General features: G+C 39.4%; 1 protein-coding gene and 1 pseudogene across 2 annotated transcripts in view; both read left to right on the top strand.

Annotated features, from left to right (window-relative positions):
- ACOX3 (acyl-CoA oxidase 3, pristanoyl) overlaps window positions 1-19,921 on the top strand; it is a 278,298-nt gene that overhangs the window by 130,972 nt on the left and 127,405 nt on the right. For both annotated transcript variants that reach the window (XM_053704177.1, XM_053704176.1), the window contains exons 10-13: window positions 412-534; window positions 10,933-11,053; window positions 18,323-18,445; window positions 19,497-19,610. In XM_053704177.1, coding sequence (XP_053560152.1) covers window positions 412-534; window positions 10,933-11,053; window positions 18,323-18,445; window positions 19,497-19,610 — 481 coding nt within the window. The remainder of the gene's footprint in view (window positions 1-411; window positions 535-10,932; window positions 11,054-18,322; window positions 18,446-19,496; window positions 19,611-19,921) is intronic.
- On the top strand, window positions 4,877-4,996 carry LOC128650661 (uncharacterized; annotated as a pseudogene).

Here is a 19,921-nt window from a genome sequence, read left to right as displayed (position 1 = left end):
CATTCTGAAAGAAAATAATTTATCTGGTAAGCATAAATGTTTTATTTGTCCTGGATAGAGGAAAAGACATGTAAACATTTATTGCTGCTGACACCTTTGAGAATTTGGGGCGGGGGTTGGAGCCCCTAGAACCTCCAATGACAAATTTACTAATGTTGATCCCATTTGGAGTTAAGGTACTATTGTAATGTTAAGGGGTGTCCTCCTAGAACCTTCAATGATATTAGCACTGCTGCTTTTTTGAACACTACAAGTAAAACTGCTGCCAAAAAAAGGAATTACTAACTTGTATGTCAAATATTTGTATTTTTGTTTTTATTTTATTTTATTTTTGCATTGCTTTATTTTATCCATATTCTCTCTATGACATTTACATGTTGTTTACAGAACCTTTTTTCTGTTTTGTTTCAGCAATGGCGACTGATCCCTTATCTTGCTGCCACGTACGCACTTGACTATTTTTCAAAGAGTTTCTTTATTAACCTTATTGAACTGCAGATTGGTATTCTAATGAAAGATAAGAGCTCAAGACAGGTAACGTGCAACAAGCACTTGATCTATAAAACATTAGTAGGAAAAACAATGTGAGTACCTTTTCTGTGTTTATTCTAGATTTCAATAGTTTAGGTGTAAATGGCACACAAAAAAAACTAAACTTAACGAACTTAAAAATCTGCACTTCCCCAAGACACTGCAAAGAATATCAGCACCACCTAACCTTGTACACAATTTTGTGTTCCACTTCCAAAGCCTGAATAAACCTACTTGGTTGATTGTTCCAGGTGGTCTTCGTAATTTTTTTGTATCTCACTGCAAAGAAGAGCAAGATTTTAATATTTACATTTTAATTTAAGGCAGTGCATAACCTAGAAATTTTCATGTTTGACTGAAAACATAAACTCTGATATTTACTCTGATTAAAATTAGAGCCACTCTTTATATAAGCTATGGACAAAAAGAATTAAAGGGACATTAAACACTTTGATATAAAATGATAAATCTAACTCTACAATATACTTTCATTATTTATCTTGTTCCATTTTCCTGTAATTCAATTCTGAAGTTGTGAGCTTTTCAGTTCCTGTTAGAAATGTAACACTTATATTCCACAAAGCCATTGGCTGCACAGTTTAGTGACCTATTTATAACTGTCCCCAATTGGCCACAGCAGAGAAGATAACCTAAGTTACAACATGGCAACTCCTATTTTTTTTTAGACACTTAAAACTTTACACTTATTTTGCCAATATTTAAACAGCTAATGAAACATTAATCTACATGATATTCTCAGACTAATCTTTTCTTTAAATTGAAGGTAAACTTTGATGAATCAGTGCCCTGTTTTTAAAAATACTACTATTAAAAACAGGGGCACTTTCATTCATCAAAGTTTCCATAACCCCGTTTTTGTACAAATACCATTTATTCTGGATGCCGAACCATCGCTTCCCCCACCCGTCGCCAGTATCTTCATATGTCACCTATGACGAATCCAGCTTCCTCCAATCACAGCTCCCCCCCCCCGAGCCATAAAAAATTGTTTTTTTTTTTAATCTAAAGACAGAAACAACAACTATATCAATGTCAGACTTTTCCACCTATAATGAGATTTTGGAGGAAAACAAAAATATTAAAAAAAAGTTCATTATTAGAAATATTTTAAATAAAAAAAAACACCCTGATAAGTGTGTACACCTTTTTCATAACGGTGGCTCAAGTTGTGTTTACAGTTAACAAATCACATTCTAAATTATGCCTGTAGGTAAATAACATTCATCTGTCATCAATGAAAGCAACGAGTACTAGTAAATTGATCATACTCAGATTGGACAAAGGTTATCAGTGGAGTCCCCCAGGGATCAGTACTGGGCCCTGTTCTTTTTAATATTTTTATTAATGACTTGGAGCAAGGATTAAATAGCAACGTCTCTCTATTTTTGCAGATGATAAAACGTTGTGTAAGGTCATTAGGTCAAAGCAGGATGAATTAGCATTACAAGGGGATCTGCAAAAATTAGTCTGGGCAAGTAAATGGAAAATTAGATTTATTACGGGAAAATGCTGTAAGTAAAAAATAAGCAGGCAATGTATTATTTAAATGTGACTAGACTTAGCCAAACACAGGAGGAAAGGGATTTGGGAGTAGTAATAGATAACAAGCTAAATATGGGTGCACAATGCAGGGCAGCCGCTTCTAAGGCTAATAAGGTACTAGCATGTATTAAAAGTGGCATTGATTCATGGGAGGAAAGCATAATTCTGTCACTATATAAAGCCCTAGTAAGACCTCACCTTGAGTAGTCCGGTTCTACGGACCGATCTCAAAAAAAGACATTGCAGACCTTGAAAACGTTCAGAGAAGGGTCACATAGCTAATAAGGGGAATGGAGAATTTAAGCTATGAGTAGAAGTTGGCTAAATTGGGTCTGTTTTCTCTAGAAAAAAGGCGCTTGAGAGGTGACATAATTACTTTATATAAACATATTCAAGGCCCATATTCATAGATGGCAGAAGCTCTGTTTATTCCAAGAAAATTGTTTGTGACAAGAGGTCACAATTTAAGGCTGGAGGAAAGGAGATGTAATCTCATGCAATGGAAACATTTTTTCACTGTAAGAGCAATAAAATTCCAGAACTCATTACCAAAGGAGGTAGTGAATGCCAATACCTTAGATACTTTTAAAAATGGTTTGGATACATTTCTGGCTAGAAAAATAATGGATATGATAACTGGTGTTAAATGGGTTACCTTTTAATGGGATTAATTTAAGCTCAACTGGAGCTTTTTTGTAAGTATATTACATTTGTATAGGTTGAACTCAATGGACTTCTGTTTTTTATTTTCAACTTCATCTACTATTTTATTATGTAAAATAATTCTGATTAAACCATGATTTAAGTCAGCTGTTGCTGTATGATTTGCTTGAATGTTTGAGGTTATATCCTACTGAGAGAGTCAGAGAGCAAGAGCTAATTGTTGAAAAGTACCAATCAGGTGTGGGATATAAAAAGAATATTGAAGGATGTACCATGGAGCACTGTCAAAACCATCATCAATAAGTGGGAAAAAATGTGGCATCACAGAGACATTGCAAAGATCAGAGCAACCCTCCAAAGTTTGAGAAGACAAGGAGACAACTTATCAGGGAAGCTACCAAGAGGCCAACAGCAACACTGAAGAAGCTACCAAGGTATAGATCACTCCTTGACCACCATCTCTCGTATTCTGCAAATCTGGGATATGCGTGGCAAGACGGAAACCTTTTCTTACAAAAAGGAACATACAAACCCATCTAAATTATGCAAAAAGATTAATTCCGTCACCCGAAACCATGTGGGAAAATGTGCTACGTGGTCTGACAAGAAAAAGGTTGAAAGATATGTTTGGTGCAAAGCCAATAAAGAGCATCATCCAATGAACAGCATTATGTTTTTGGACTTTTTTTGCAGCTGGGTCAGGGGCTCTGGGTCAAGACAGATATGATAATTAATAGCTTTAAAAATCAAGATATTTTGGCACAAAATCTGCTGGCCTCTATCAGAAAGTTGTAGATGAAGAGGAATTTCACATTCCAACATGGCAATGACCCAAAGTACACCTCCAAGTCGACCAAGGCAGGTCTTCAGAAAAGGAAAATCAAAGTCTTGGAATGGCCTAGTCAGAGCCCAGAACTTAATCCCATCGAACACCTTTGGAATGACCAAACGTTGTACACAGGAGATCCCCCTTGCAATTTGAAGGAACTTAAACTTTTTTGCAAAGAGTGGGATACAATTTCAAATTCTAATATACAAAGTTAATAGACTTATTCACAAACATTCTCTGACGTAATAACTGCAAAAGGTGTTTCCACAAAATATTAGGCTTATGCAATCAGGGTGTTTTTTTCTTTAATTTAAACTTAATTTTATTTAAAATATTCCTAATAATTTTTGTTTTTTTTCCTCTGGATTTTTGTTTGCTGGAAGGTCGCTTACAGATGGAAAAGGCTAACATTTACATTGTTGCTATTTCTGTCTTTACATTTCAAAGACCTGCAATTTCTTAAGGGTTTGTAGACTTTTTATATCCACTGTAACTGCCAAAATCAAACTACTGTTCAGGCATGCACAACATTATAATAACCCAAAACTGAAGCTTTAGCTATGGCTTCTAATGAGAGGATTTATACCATATAAAATTATGAATACTTGAGTTTTGACTGTAGCTTTGCAAAAAATTATATTCAATTATGGTTCAAATCCATGATCTCATCACATGTGGGCTTAACATTCAATGGCCACCAGAAGGAGGCAAACCAACCACACACTTTAATGTCATTTTAAGCTGGACTGACACAACTTCAAAACTCCCAACAGTCTTGCATTTTGTTGGATTGTCATGTTTTGGGCCCTCTTCTCAATGTCCCTTCTGTAGATCTCAAGAACCATATAAAGGTCCTGTGTTCCCAAACACTGTGTAGCCAGAAACCTGCTAAGTCCAACTTCCCACCCAGCTGCACCACAATGTGACATTTCAGCCCCCATTTTACCACAAATCCTCCCCCAGATCAGACTTCCCATAAATCACAGAATGGCCCCTAGTTATCAATGTCTGTCGGACCTGATCCGTCTTTGTGACCGCTGCTTCATAACTGCTGTTTCTGACGAGTCTGATGACTTTCCAGAAACACGGGCATCAAGCTCCATTCGGATACATATGCCCCATAGTCTCTAGTAATGTTGGGAGCTATGCATCTTTTTGTATAATCTATTGTTAGTTATTTGAAGATAATAATTAAACTGCTGACACAGCCAGGAAGCTGTGGATTTCCACTTAATTGCTTGCAAAATTGTTTCCTTTTACTACAGCACTAAATTGTCTGATGGAAAATTAATTTTGTAATATAGTAAACAAGCAGAAAAAATAGCAACATGTATTAGAATGATACAGAAAAGATTAGCATGGCCCCTGCCCAAAGATTACATGCAAATTTTTGAAGAGTTCCATATTTAAAAAAAAAAATTAGAGCAAGAATATGTTGTAAAATAAAGTATGAATATGTGCCTCTGCACACTTTAGCTTGTTGATTTAAATAGTTTTCTTATATTACCAAACAAGGTCGCATTTTTTCATCAATAATTGCCAAGTGTTTGTGCATTTGTTTAATTATGTGGTTACATTTTGGATTTCATCATACAGTTTGCCCTGTTTACAAAGCAATTTGTGGGACCAGATATCTGAGTGTTATTGAATTAAACTCTAAACCATAAAATAACTTTGGCCAGCTTAAGATTGACTGGAAGATTGCCTGAACACAGATCATTACACTAAGACCCTTTAGTTTCCGTCACTATTGTAAGCCTTTGTTCTCTTTTAGCCTGTTCTGTACGTGTTCAGTGAAAATTTACAGGAATTGCCAACACAGATTAAGAAGGGCATTTGTTTAACATTCCCAATCATCCCAAGGTCATGAACTTCTATTCCTATTAAGTAAATGAGAAAAAGGTTTTGTTAGTGTGCCAAAACATATTTTTAGCCGTCATAGCATTAAAGTAAAATCTGCTTAAAGTACGATTTTTATTTTTGTCGTTAAATTATAGTTATTTACCTCTCTGTTGTAAATGTAATACATTTATGTAAAAAATGGATAATCAGTGTTTTGGGTGTATTTTGGCATGACAGTGTGTAGACATAGGGGTAGATTTATCAAAGGTCGGGTGGACATCAATAAATGCAGACAGCATACTCTGTCGGCATTTATCATTGCACAGGCATTTCTAGTGAAATGCTTGTGCAATGCCGCCCCCTGCACATTCGCGGCCAACCAGCCTCTAGGAGGGAGTGTCACTCATCCCAATCATATCTGATCGGGATGATTGCTGTCCGCCACCTCACCTCTTACGTCCGCTGCTTCGGATACTGAACACAATTTTTTTTCTTTTGTGATTCAGATAGAGCATGCAATTTTAAGCAACTTTCTAATTTACTCCTATTATAAATTTATCGTCGTCCTCTTGCTATCTTTATTTGAAAAAGAAGGCATATAAGCTAAGGAGCCGGATAATTTTTGGTTCAGAACACTGGACAGCACCTGTTTATTGGTGGGCGAATTTATCCACCAATCAGCAAGAACATCCCAGGTTTTTCACCAAAAATGGGCCGACTTCTAAACTTATATTCTTGCTTTTCAAATAAAGATACCAAGAGAATGAAAAAATAGGAGTAAATTAGAAAGTTGCTTAAAATGTCATGCCCTATCTGAATGACAAAAGAAAAAATGTGGGTTCAGTGTCCCTTTAAGTTTCAGGCAGACCTGAAACTTCGAGGGTAGATTGCAGCATCCGCTGCTTGATAAATCTACCCCATAGTATACATTTCCTTAGTCATTTTAAATTAAAGGGACTTAAAAGGTGTATTAGAATGGAGCAAAAATGCTTCTTTTGAAATTCATCACTAATATTGCTATGTCACATGCATGATTTATTTGACCTTTTATGGAAATGATATTAAACATGCTAATTAGCTTACATTTGCATAAATAATTAAGCAGCATACCTCACAAACTAATATAGGTAGGACTGATTTTAAATGATCACATAAGAGAATCACCACAACAAGAACTTTATCATAAGGCATGTTTTTTTTGGAACTCCGAATATGGCTACAGGTAGTGGTAGCCAGTTCTTTCGGTGTCAGATATTTGAGTGTGAATGTGCGATAGTGCGATACACTGTGTGTTGCACTTTCACACTGTTATATCAGCAGTGAGAAGAACCGAATGCTGCTGCCAGCCAAATTCAAAGGAATGCTGAATTCTTGAAAAAACAATACCCATCCCTATTTATCATCTACATTCAAATGAACATTGAAAATACTTGCGTTGGTTTTGCTTGTAAAATCACGACTTGCTCCAGTGGCAATCAGCTCATGTAAAATGGTTAGAGATGTGAGGGCCCCCAAAAAACGTTTTTTTTTCCATTTTATTCCGGAAAAATAAAAAACAGAAAATTGAATATTTTCTTTTAAAAAGACAACAAACTATTTAACATGAAGACTTTCGTGTGAGACTGTAAAGTATCAAATCATTGCACTTCCTGTAAACTGAGGATAAGAAAATGCTAGAATGCAATTCAAATACTGAGAAAATGCTGAGGATACAATTCTCAAATTCAAGAAAAAAAATGCATTCAGGCTCTAGAGGGCACTGCATGGAAGAGGTGTGTGTCTTTTGTTTGTGGGCTCCATCTTGTTGGTATAGTTAACCCCTTAGTGATAAGACCATTTTTCAATTTTTTTACCGTTAAGGACCAGGGCTGATTTTACATTTCTGCGGTGTTTGTGTTTAGCTGTATTTTTTCTCCTACTCATTTATTATACCCACATATTATACAATTTTTCTCACCATTAAATGGACTTTCTAAAGATACCATTATTTTCATCATATCATATATAATTTACTATTAAAAAAAATATAAAATATGATGGAAAAAATTGAAACAAACACACTTTTTCTAACTTTGTCCCTCAAAATCTGTTACACATCTACAACCACCAAAAAACACCCATGCTAAATAGTTGCTAAATTTTGTCCTGAGTTTAGAAATACCCAATGTTTACATGTTATTTGCTTTTTTTGCAAGTTGTAGGGCAATAAGTACAAGTAGCACTTTGCTATTTCCAAACCATTTTTTTTTTTCAAAATTAGCGATAGTTACATTTTAACACTGTCAAGAATCCCGAAATAACCCTTCAGATGTATATTTTTTTTAATAGACAGCCCAAAATATTTATCTAGGCCCATTTTGGTATATTTCAAGTCACCATTTCACCACCGAATGCTATCAAATAAAAAAATCGTTAACTTTTTCACAAACTTTAGGTTCTGACTGAAATTATTTACAAACAGCTTGTGCAATTATGGCACAAATGGTTGTAAATGCTTCTCTGGGATCCCCTTTGTTCAGAAATTGCAGACATATATGGCTTTGGCATTGCTTTTTGCTAATTAGAAGGCTGCTAAATGCCGCTGCTCATCACACTTGTATTATGCCCAGCAGTGAAGGGGTTAATTAGGTAACTTGTAGGGTTAATTTTAGCTTTAGTGTAGAGATTATCCTCCCACCTGACACATCCCACCCCCTGACCCCTCTCTTTTTCCTCCCCCACCTCACAATTGTCACCTCCATCTTAAGTACTGGCAGAAAGTCTGCCAGTACTAAAATAAAAGGCTTTTTATATATATACTAGTCCTAAAGCCCGTTCACACGGGCCGTGTGGTTTTATTTTTATATTCTCTCTCTCCCCTATCTCTCTCTCTCCCCTCTTTCTCCCCCCCCCCCGTCTCTCTCTCTCTCTCCCCGGTGTCTCTCTCTCTCACTCTCTCTCCCCTGTCTCTCTCACTCTCTATCTCCCCTGTCTCTCTCACTCTCTGTCTCCCCTGTCTCTCTCACTCTCTCTCCCCTGTCTCTCTCACTCTCTCCCCTCTGTCTCTCTCACTCTCTCCCCCCTGTCTCTCTCACTCCCGTCTCTCTCACTCCCCTGTCTCTCTCTCTCTCCCCTGTCTCTCTCTCTCCCCTGTCTCTCTCTCCCCTGTCTCTCTCTCCCCTGTCTACATAAGTCCAGACCCAATTTTTTTTAAGTACAGAGCAAATGTTTGTTTTTAAAATTAAAATATGTGTTTTGTATGTGCTGTGTAGCACATAGATAAGTCCGGACCTTTCGACCTTTCTATCACTGCGTTGCGCATTTGTATTAAGATTTGTGAAGCCCCGCAACGCTTTCAACTGCTAGTCACGCGACTACTCGCGCCGGTAGCTCGCGCTGAGGCTATGTTTGCGTGCGCGTGGGTGCAAGGGTGCGTGTGCGCATGCGTGCTAAGTGTGTGTGTGTGCAAGGGTGCGCGTGCGCGTTTGGCCAAGTAAGTGTGTTAATGGCTAAGTGTGTGGGGATAGGCTAAGTGGCGTGCGGGCAAGTTTGTGGGTGCGAGTGTGCGCGTGCGAGGTACAATGGCTAAGTGTTAATGGCTAAGTATGTGGGGATAGGCTAAGTGGCGTGCGGGCAAGTTTGTGGGTGCGAGTGTGCGCGTGCGAGGTACAATGGCTAAGTGTTAATGGCTAAGTATGTGGGGATAGGCTAAGTGGCGTGCGGGCATGGGTGTGTGGGTGCGAGGGTGCACATGCGAGGTACAATGTGGGTGTGTGGGTGCACGTGCGGTGAGGGTGCGCGTGTGAGGTACAATCTGTCAGCTGTCAGCTGTGCCGAGGTGCGCGTGCGAGGATCTAAGGCCAAGTGTTTGTCTCTACTGCGCATGACGGCTTCAGACAAACACTTGCCTTTTATAATATAGGATACATATATATATATATATATATATAATCTCTTTCCCAGCATTTATCCCCCCTCTCCCTCCTTCGCTTTCACTAAAAATGTTTTATAGTGTAGCGGTCCCACCCGCGCGCCACCTCATGTGCGCTCCTTGATCTCTCCTTCCCGCTCACCAGATATACTTCTGAATTCAGAAATTGTAACCATATTTTGTTTCTTTCTCTTAAAATATCATTAAAGTGACATTAAATACTAAATAAATGCTAGTTAAAGTGATGCATTCAATGAAAAGTCTGAGAATAACATGTAGATGTATTTTTTCATTAGCTGTTTAAATATTGGCACTTCCATTTCTAACAGGAACTGAAAAGCTCACAATTTCAGAATGGAATTACAGAAAAGCAACAAAAAAATAATACAATTATATTGCAGAGTTTATATATAATAGATGTAAATTGGAAAGTTGTTTAAAATTGTATTCTCTATCTGAATCGTGAAAGAAAAATTTTGGGTTTCATGTCCCTTTAAAAAAATATTAAAGGACCACTAAACACAGTAAAAGAGCAAACCTTTTAAATTTGTTGAATTTTCCCTCCCACTGCATCATGTGACAGCCATCAGCCAATCACAAAATGCATATATGTATAGTCTGTGAAATATTGCACATGCTTAGTAGGAGATGGTGCCTCAGAAAGTGTGTATATAAAAAGAATGTACTTATTTAGCTAATTGAAGTGAAATGGAAAGTTGTTTAAAATTATGTGCCCTATCTGATCATGAAAGTTTAATTTTGACATTAGTGTTCCTATAAAGATGATATAAATAAAAAGTGATTACAATCTTTGTGCATAATTTGCGCACTAATAAATCTCTAGATAATCTGCATAGAAATCTAATTACTGAACTCCTTTCATGAGGGTCTTGGGGGTCTCTAGTCCTTTTTTAGGGCTTATTAAAAGGGTATTTATATCTTTTGCTTAAACACGTGTACACTTTTTTTTTTTTTTTTTTTTTTTAAACAACGTTTATACTTAAACCCCCAAGACACACACCATTTGAAAGAGTATGGGTCTTGGAGGTTTCTAGCTCCCTCTAGCTCTCTTTTTCTTTTTTGCTGACACTTCCGAGTTTCTGAGGCATGGTGACATCACTATCGTCACCGGCATCCTCACCGCGATGAGCTCCGGTAGCATTCCCCCAACGCATAACGACATGTGGTCGTCAACCGCAGTAAATACAATGTGCAGATAACGACCGTGTGTCATCATGCGTGCTTAAAGCGTTACAACAGTTATGCTTCTGTTCAGACTTCTATGTATTGGGTACTTGTAAAGCGCAGCTAATCACCCGTAAGGGTCTCAAGGCGCTGCTCATTTTATTGACCTCAGAAAGGATGAAAGCCTGAATGGACCTAGCCGGGGATCGAACCTGCAACCCTTGGGTTACTACAGAGCTCAGCCACAGTGCCTTAGCATGCTGAGCTATCTGTCCTATTCTTTTATGTCAATTTCCATTTTAAGATGTCCCTTTAAGTGCTAATATGTATTTTTTAAAATAGGCAAATATTTGCTAACAATTTCAGCACATTATGATGTATTTAATAATTCAACTTTTTCTTTCCTAAGGCTGAGCTTGGCAGGGAAATTCATGCTTTGTCTTGTGCCGGTAAACCACTAGCATCCTGGACTGCTCAACAGGGTGCCCAGGAATGCAGAGAAGCCTGTGGAGGTCATGGCTACTTAGCCAGTAAGTATCCAGACTTAATTACCATCACATGAGTTGACAACATTTCATTCCAGATTGTGGTTTTGACCCCTGCAGCCTTCTATTAAGCTGCAAATCAAAATCACCTCAAGTAATGACTGTTGTCAAATACTGTAAATATTTGTACAGCTATAAACTATAGAAGCACAATCTAGTTGAATGCATCATTAACTTCTATTTTCATATCAAAGTACATTTTTACTCATCAACCACAATAGTTTTTTATATCTAATTTTGTTTTTAGCATCTGTGTTGTTTTTATTTAAAACGCTTTGGTACTGGAAATATTTGTGTTGCAGTACTTTTGCTGCTTATACTAAAGGGTTAAATGATCAAAAACCGGGCTGACATCTCAGTCACTGGTTGCCCGGCATCACAGATAGTGGGCAGGAATGTGCTGCTCATATTTATCACTGCAAAAGCCAAGGCTTGTGCAACTCCTCCCTCTGCTTGCGTACATTGCTGTCTATCACTCCAGTTAGACAAGTCCTGGGGGAATTGATTAACACCAGTTCAGAGCTGGCTTAGTAGGTTTATGTCAGGGTTTTTTCCCTGCTTTGTTTGCCATGTGCTGCTGACAGCCATTTTACTCACCTTTCATGCTGAATCTGGTTCAGAGTGTGTGATGCTGCTCATTTCCTGCACGCCCTCTTATGGTCAGACTGTTGTACATCATCCGTGTGAGACAGGTTGCAGTCTCAGAATTGTAATGTCATCACTTATTATTTAAAGGGCCTTTGTTCAGTATGCTTTGCCCTTGCGTTGTCTGACCTGTTTGTTAGTTCCTGTTCCTGTGTATTACCTGGCTGTCTGACGTTCCTCCTGGCTCCTGACACGGCTCGTCTGACTACCAGCTCTGGTTTTTACTCCTGGCTTGTTATTTGACTCGTGGACTTTTTATTATTTTTGTTATTAATAAAGGTGTGATTATTTTTGCACTTCTTGTTTTAGTCTGATTCCTGGCACCCTTACATTACGCAAGGGCCATGAATCCTAATGGTGCTAATAATCCACATTTACCTACAATCATTTCAAGGATTGATGAACAGGATCACCGCCTGGATAAATTTGCACTAGCCCTGCAAACCCTGCTGACTTGCACTGCACATTTGGAGCAGAGTGTCCCACAAGTTATGGCTGCTTCTGTTTCCGCTGCTGCACCTAGTCCTTCCAGGAACATGTCCGGTTCTGCACCTCTAACTCGGCGTTATGGAGGCGATCCTAATCAGTGCAGAGGATTTTTGAACCAGGTGGGCATTTACTTTGAGATGTTACCTCAGGCGTTTCCCTCTGACAGAGCTAAGGTGGGATTTCTCATCTCTTTACTCTCTGACACGGCCCTTGCCTGGGCTAATCCCTTGCGGGAGACTAATAAATCTGTGATTTCTAATTACCCTGAATTTGTGGCCTCCTTTCGAAGGGTATTTGATATTCCGGCTCGCTCCTCCTCTGCTGCCAAATGACTCATGTCCATTCAGCAAGGTACGAGATTTGTTGCTCAGTATGCCATTGAGTTCCGTATGCGTGCTGCAGAGGTTGGTTGGAACAATGAAGCCCTTGTTGCCGCCTTCTTTCATGGGCTTTCTGATGTGATTAAAGACGAAGTTGCTGCCAGAGATTTACCAGAGGATCTCGAGGCTTTGGTGTCTTTTTTTTAATCCTAATTGACATCAGACTTAGAGAGAGGCCCTCTTTCAAGGAGCGCTTGCAGAAGCCTCCTGTACAGTTGTCTCCTACATTGTCGTTCCCACCCATGCCTCCCTCTCCTCCCATGTCTCCTGGTCCTGAGTCACCAGGTACTGCTGTGCCGATGCAGTTGGGATTTACGCATCTCTGTGGCGGTGAGGCCTTTAGGAGGAGGGAGGGGCTCTGTCTATATTGTGGGTTAAAGGGTCACCGTTTAAAGTTTTGTCCTACATGGCCAGTTAAATGATTGCACCTAGGGTCCTGTCGGGGGCAGACCTTGAGTGGTTAGTACTCGTCCCCGGAACCGCTAAAGGATAAACCTTTGGTCACGGTTGTCCTTTCCTGGGTGGACTCCTCCATAGTCACCCAGGCTCTTGTTGACTCCGGTGCTGCGGGCTATTTCATTGACAGTGCTTTTGTATCACAGCATTCCATTCCTGTATTGCCTCGGTCTGTTCTGCTTGCTATTGAGGCCATTGATGGCAGGCCTCTTCAGCCTGCACTCGTTACTCACGAAACCACTCCGTTATCCATGGCTGTTGGGTCTCTCCATTTTGAAGCCCTCCAGTTCCAGGTGATTAACTCTCCGCATTTTCCGGTTGTTCTGGGTTATCCCTGGCTCCAAAAGCACAATCTCAGTCTCGACTGGCATAGGTCCGAAATTTTGTCGTGGTCTCTGCAATGTATTTCCACTTGTCTTCGGAAACCAGTCAAAGTCCTGTGAATTTCTTCGGTATCTCAATAGTCTGAGGAGTACCAAGAGTTCCGTTTTTGACAAGGTGCGTGCTGGTACGTGCCTCCTCACCGGTCTTATGATTGTGCCATAGACCTGCAACCCGGAGCCATTCCTCCTCGGGCCGGGTTTACCCTCTCTTGGTTGCAGAGAATTGTGCTATGGAGGAGTATGTTGCCGATGCTCTATCACGGGGGATCATCCGCAAATCCTGCTTTCCTGCAGGTGCTGGCTTCTTCTTCGTGAAGAAAATGGGTGGCGAGTTAAGACCATGCATTGATTATAGGGGTCTTAATCGTCTTACCATTAAGAATGCTTACCCTATTCTGCTCATTACGGAACTCTTTGACCGCCTCAAGGGAGCTACAGTCTTTTCTAAACTTGATTTGAGAGGAGCATACAATCTCGTTAGGATTAAGGAGGGTCACGAATGGAAAACAGCATTTAACACCAAGAGCGGGCATTATGAGTATCTTGTAATGCCCTTTGGCCTATGTAATGCTCCAGCTGTTTTCCAGTAATTTATTAATGATGTTCTACGAGATATGTTGCAACAGTGTGTTGTGGTTTACTTAGATGATATCCTCATACACTCACCCACTCTTGAGGCTCATCGTTCTGATGTTACACGGGTACTTCAGAGACTAAGTGAGAATGACCTGTTTTGTAAACTCGAGAAATGTGAGTTCCATTAGACTCAAGTAACCTTTCTAGGTTATGTAATCTCCATTGCAGGGTTCTCCATTGATCCTGACAAGTTGTCTGCAGTCCTGCAGTGGCCTCGCCCAGTTGGTCTTCGCTCTATTCAACGTTTTTTGGGCTTTGCCAATTACTATAGGAAGTTTATTAAAAACTTTTCTTTCTTGGTCAAACCTATCACTGACATGACCCTTAAGGAGATTGATCCACTCCATTGGTCACCTACTGCCAACTTCCTTTGCAACCGCTCCAGTTCTGGCTCATCCTAACCCTGTCCTGCCTTTTGTTCTTGAGGTCGATGCGTCTGAGACTGGAGTAGGTGCCCTCTTGTCTCAACGTCCTACGCCTGACCGTTCCTTGCATCCGTGCGGTTTCTTCTCTAAGAAATTGTCTCCGGCAGATTGCAATTATGAAATTGGCGACGGAATTACTGGCCGTAATTTTGGCACTCAAGGAATTGAGGCACCTTCTAGAGGGTACTAGCGTACCAGTTCTCATTCTTACAGACCACAAGAATTTGACTTATCTATCTGAAGCAAAACGTTTGTCGCCCCGACAGGCCAGATGAGAATCTTTGAACTAAACCATTGCACACTTACCACTATCCTAAAGCCTCAGTTCACCCGGGCAAGAACCAAATGATTTGATCTGTCACTCGACTTTTCTGGTGGCCAGGTCTTCGTTCTGATGTTGCTGCATATGTTGCCTCCTGCTCAGTCTGTGCACAGAATAAGACTCCTCGACGTCTACCTGTGGGTCTTCTTCAACCTATTGCTAATGGTGAGCGTCCTTGGACACATCTTTCCATGGACTTCATTGTCGAGCTCCCTGTTTCCAATGGCAATACTGTTATCCTAATGGTGGTTGACCGTTTTTCTAAAATGTCACATTGCATTCCCTTGAAGAAGTTGCCTACTGCTCAGGAGCTTGCTTCAATTTTTGCCCGGTAGCTCTTCCATTTACATGGGTTACCCAAGGAGATAGTGTCGGACCGGGGTAGCCAGTTTGTCTACAGATTTTGGCGTTCCTTTTGTGCTCAAATGGGAATCCAGCTTTCCTTCTCCTCGGCATATCACCCTCAATCCAATGGGGCTGCGGAACGGTTTAATCAAGCTCTGGAACAGTTCCTCCGTTGCTATGTCTCAGATCACCACAATAATTGGTCTGAACTGTTACCTTGGGCAGAGTTCGCTCGTAATAGTGCTATTAATGCTTCCTCCCAGTTATCCCCATTCATGGCGAATTATGGGTTTAAACCCTCCTTGTTGCCCGATTCATTCATGTCTCAGGAAATTCCGGCTTTGGAGGAGCATCTCCAGCAACTCCGTTCCACGTGGGTGCAGATTCAGGATTGCCTTCCATCGTTCTATGGAGCGCCAAAAGTTCCAGGCTGATCGTAGGCGTCTGTCCGTGCCTTCATACCAGGTTGGTGAGAGGGTTTGGCTGTCCTCCCGCAACTTGAACCTTCATGTGCCTTCCAATAAACTGGCTCCCCGTTATGTTGGTCCTTTTCGGTTACTCCGACGGGTCAATCCTGTGGCCTACGCTCTTGACCTTCCTCCTGCAATGCGCATCTCCAATGTTTTTCATGTCTCCCTCTTGAAACCATTGGTTTGTAATTGGTTTACCACTGTGTTGACTCGTCCCTGTCCTATCTTTGTTGACAACCATGAAGAATATGAGGTCAGCAGCATTATTGACTCTCATATGTCCAGGGGTCGCATACAGTATATGGTTCACTGGAGGAGTTATGGTCCAGAGGAGCGTTCATGGGTTCCCTCCTCTGATGTTCATGCTCCCGCCCTCCTCCATGCCTTCCATGCCCGTTTTCCCAATAAGCCTTTTGTCCTCCCGTGGGGGAGGGGTCATTGAGGGGAGGGTACTGTCAGGGTTTTTTCCCTGTTTTGTTTGCCATGTGCTGCTGGCAGCCATTTTACTCACCTTTCTTGCTGAATCTGGTTCAGAGTGTGTGATGCTGATCATTTCCTGCACGCACTCTTATGGCCAGACTGGTGTACATCATCCTTGTGAGACAGGTTGCAGTCTCAGAATTGTGATGTCATCACTTATTATTTAAAGGGCCTCTGTTCAATATGCTTTTCCCTTGCGTTGTCTCGGACCTGTTTGTTAGTTCCTGTGTATTACCTGGCTGTCTGACGTTCCTCCTGGTTCCTGGCTCGGCTCGTCTGACTACTCGCTTTGGCTCTTGACTCGGCTCGTCTGACTACCAGCTCTGGCTTTGACTCCTGGCTTGTTATTTGACTTGTGGACTTTTTATTATTTTTGTTATTAATAAATGTGTGATTATTTTTGCACTTCTTGTCTTAGTCTGATTCCTGGCACCCTGACAGTTTAGAAGCAGATGATTGCTGCTTCTTAAAGGGCCATGATACTCAAATGTTGAAACACTTGAAAGTGATGCAGCATAGCTGTAAAAATCTGACTAGAAAATATCACCTGCACATCTCTATGTAAAAATGAAAGATATTTTACCTAAAAATGTCCTAAGTATTCCCATTGTAAAGCAGCAAATCAGTATGTCTGTCTGGGGACAGGCAAGGGAGTGAGCCTCGTGCACACTCATGTTATTTCCCTATTCAGTTTAAGGAAGTTTACTATGAAATCTCATGAGAGTTAAGTGAAATATCATGAGATCACAGTAAAAGGTTCATTACCTCAGCACTGCTGATGCTGATTGGCTGCAGTTCATTTATTCCTTTTTTTTTTACCTGCAGCTGGACAGCAGCTGAAGTATAACTTTTTACACAGAACTTACTCTGCTGAGTTGAGGAAATTGTGAGGTAAAATATCTTCCTTTTTTACATAGAGATGCTCAGGTAATATTTTCCTGTCAGCTTTTTACAGTTATACTGCATCAGTTTCAAGTGATTTAGCATATGAGTATTATGTCCCTTTAACTATCGGCTGCAGACTCGCTCATGTGGAATTTTCCTAACAGATAAATTCCAAAAAATAACAAATATCAGAGAAACTAAACATTATTTAAGAATGCTTGCTAGTGCTGCTATTTCGTTGGTGGAATTCTTTGAAGCCACTTTTTATCCTGAAAACATAATGTCTCGCTAAGGGGTGTATACTGCATTTTCGTATGGGAAGAAGATGCATACATTACAAAAGTGCACAATGAAAATCAGAATTTAAAAATCATACAAAGTGAATAATTGAATTCATTCATCAAAAATTGTTATAAAATTGTTCACCAAAAATCATATTTGATCTAAAACGTAAAATTTGTACATGAATTACACAGAAATAAAATCTATCAAATATGCACAACATAAATCGTAATTTAAGAGCACTGGATGTGCAAAAAACATATTGAAATTTGTACTTCTAAGTACAAAATACAAAACACAATTCTTTTTTATCATAAAATGTGCTGAGCATGTGCATTTCATGGGCGTGTATAAAATTGTCTCTCAAATCCAAGCGTAATTATCTAAACATTTCCGCCCTACAAATCTCACTATTTTTTCTTGCAAACTAAAAAGTGGCAAGCTTTTCTCAAAATACCCAAAACACTAATTCCTCAGAAAACCTACTGAAAATAGCATATTTCATTTGTATTAGGCATAATATTAAAATTTAAACATAAGCTTCCTATGTACTTCGTCCTCTATTGTCTATGGGAGACATCTCGCCACTTGCAAATGTCCCTGTAAGGCTAAACGTGGTTTTTCACATTTTTGGTGGTGAGCTTTTTATCATCAGCCCCTATGTGTTTAGGAGTTCACATAAACCCCAGATGAGTATAAGGACTGTGATTGGAGGAGAATCCTGCATGATAGTGGCATTAATATTATTTTGGGGGGCATTGGGGTGCGCTCTGTGCTCTGCTTTTACTCATAGCACAGGTTAAACACATACAGACATTTTTCTCCCTGCTGAAAAGCTTAATAACTTACCTGCAAAACATCCTGCATATTTTAATAGAGACACTTGTAAAAAGATCTTGCTATGTTTTTCATCTGGGATAAAATATACCCCACTGTGACAGAAGAGAGTTCATTAAGCAATAAATAAAATAATACAGTTTTTATGCTAGAATGTCCTTGTAAAGCTCAGATTTCTAGTTTTATTTGTGACTGTTTCTTCCTCCTTTTCTTTTTAAGTGAACCGTTTAGGAGATATCCGCAATGACAATGATCCAAACTGCACATATGAAGGAGACAACAATGTTCTGCTCCAGCAAACCAGCAACTACTTGCTAAACCTGGTTCAGTCTGCACAGGAAGGTTAGTCTAATTAATTATCTCTCATTATATTAAAGATACTGTTAAATCTCTCCACTAGACCATTTTGCTTTATACTGTGGAATTCATATACCTTCAGCTTCACAGAAATAATTCAATAACAAGTTATCAGTTTTACGCCGATCCCCTGCTTTCCCTTTAAACTCTCACCTTGTATTTCCTATAGTGTGTAAGCCCACTACCTGTCCTGTAGATCACCTGATGTACACGTACCCCTGAGGTATTTCAGCCATAAGAAAACAATACTCCAAGGGGTCCATTTATTAATGTGCAGACGGACATGATCCGATATAGTGGGTCATGTCCGCCGCACATCGATAAATGCCGACAGCATACGATTGGCCGCTAGCAGGGGGTGTCAATCAGCCCGATCGTATTGGGACCGCTGCTTCTTTACTTCCGCTTCAGCTGGAACTGAAGCGAAGTGGGTTGGAGGCAGCATCCGCTGCTTCTTAAATAGACCCCCAAGACTAAAATAGCCCTGTTGCAGATTCAGAAAAAGGAAATACTATATCACAGACAGGGGACCGTCGAAATAAAATATTACGTATCAAGTAATTCACTAAAATATCATACCATAAGGTTAAAGATAAATTATAAATTGAATGTGTCTGTTTTGTTTTGTTTTTGGGGTTTTTAATAACAAAAATGTGATTTCTAATTAGTAATCTACTTTAAAGTAATTATTAAAGTGATTTGAAAACCATTTTTTTTCTTTCAAGGTTCAAAAAGAGCATGCAATTATAAGCAACTTTCTAATTTACTTATATTTTTTAAATATAGCCACCAATTGGCAAGCACTACCCAGGGTACTGAACCAAAAATGTTCCAGCTCCTAAGCTTACATTCCTGCTTTTTCAAATAAAGATACCCAGAGAACGAAGAAAAAAATGATATTAGGAGTATATTAGAAAGTTGTTTAAAATGGCATGCTTTATCTGAATAATGAAACAAAAAAATGTGTTTCCTATCCCTTTAATGCTATATTTCATTATAAATTATTAAAATACTAAGGTCTTTTTTTTATTTGCAGGTGTTTTTTCCTTTGAGTCTCCTCTTGGTTCAATTGGTTTTCTTAAGTATTTCAAAAACATTTTGGGGCATAAATTTACAGCTACTACTATCGAAGAATGTCTGGATTCTGCAGGTAATCCATGTTATTCTATTCTGTACCATATATTTAATTGGGATTTTATTTTTGATTGGTCGTTTTGTTGTCATATGCAGAAAATGCAGCACTAATATTAAAAAATATAAGGGCTATGGACAAACAAATGATTGTACATTTGCCAAGAGACATTAGACAGTGACGTGTACAGTTAAAATTCAAAATACTGAAGAATATGTAAAATGTCAGTGTTATTATGTGTTACCTTTTTATGGGCAAATTCCAACTGCACACTTAGTTATAAGTGTTATAAAGGCATTCCTGTTAGATTATCCCATAGGGACATCTGT

This window comes from Bombina bombina, chromosome 2, assembly GCF_027579735.1.
Source record: "Bombina bombina isolate aBomBom1 chromosome 2, aBomBom1.pri, whole genome shotgun sequence".
Classification (NCBI taxonomy): domain Eukaryota; kingdom Metazoa; phylum Chordata; class Amphibia; order Anura; family Bombinatoridae; genus Bombina; species Bombina bombina.
The sequence above is the reverse complement of the archived record's forward strand: the minus strand, read 5'-3'. Positions and strand labels throughout refer to the sequence as shown.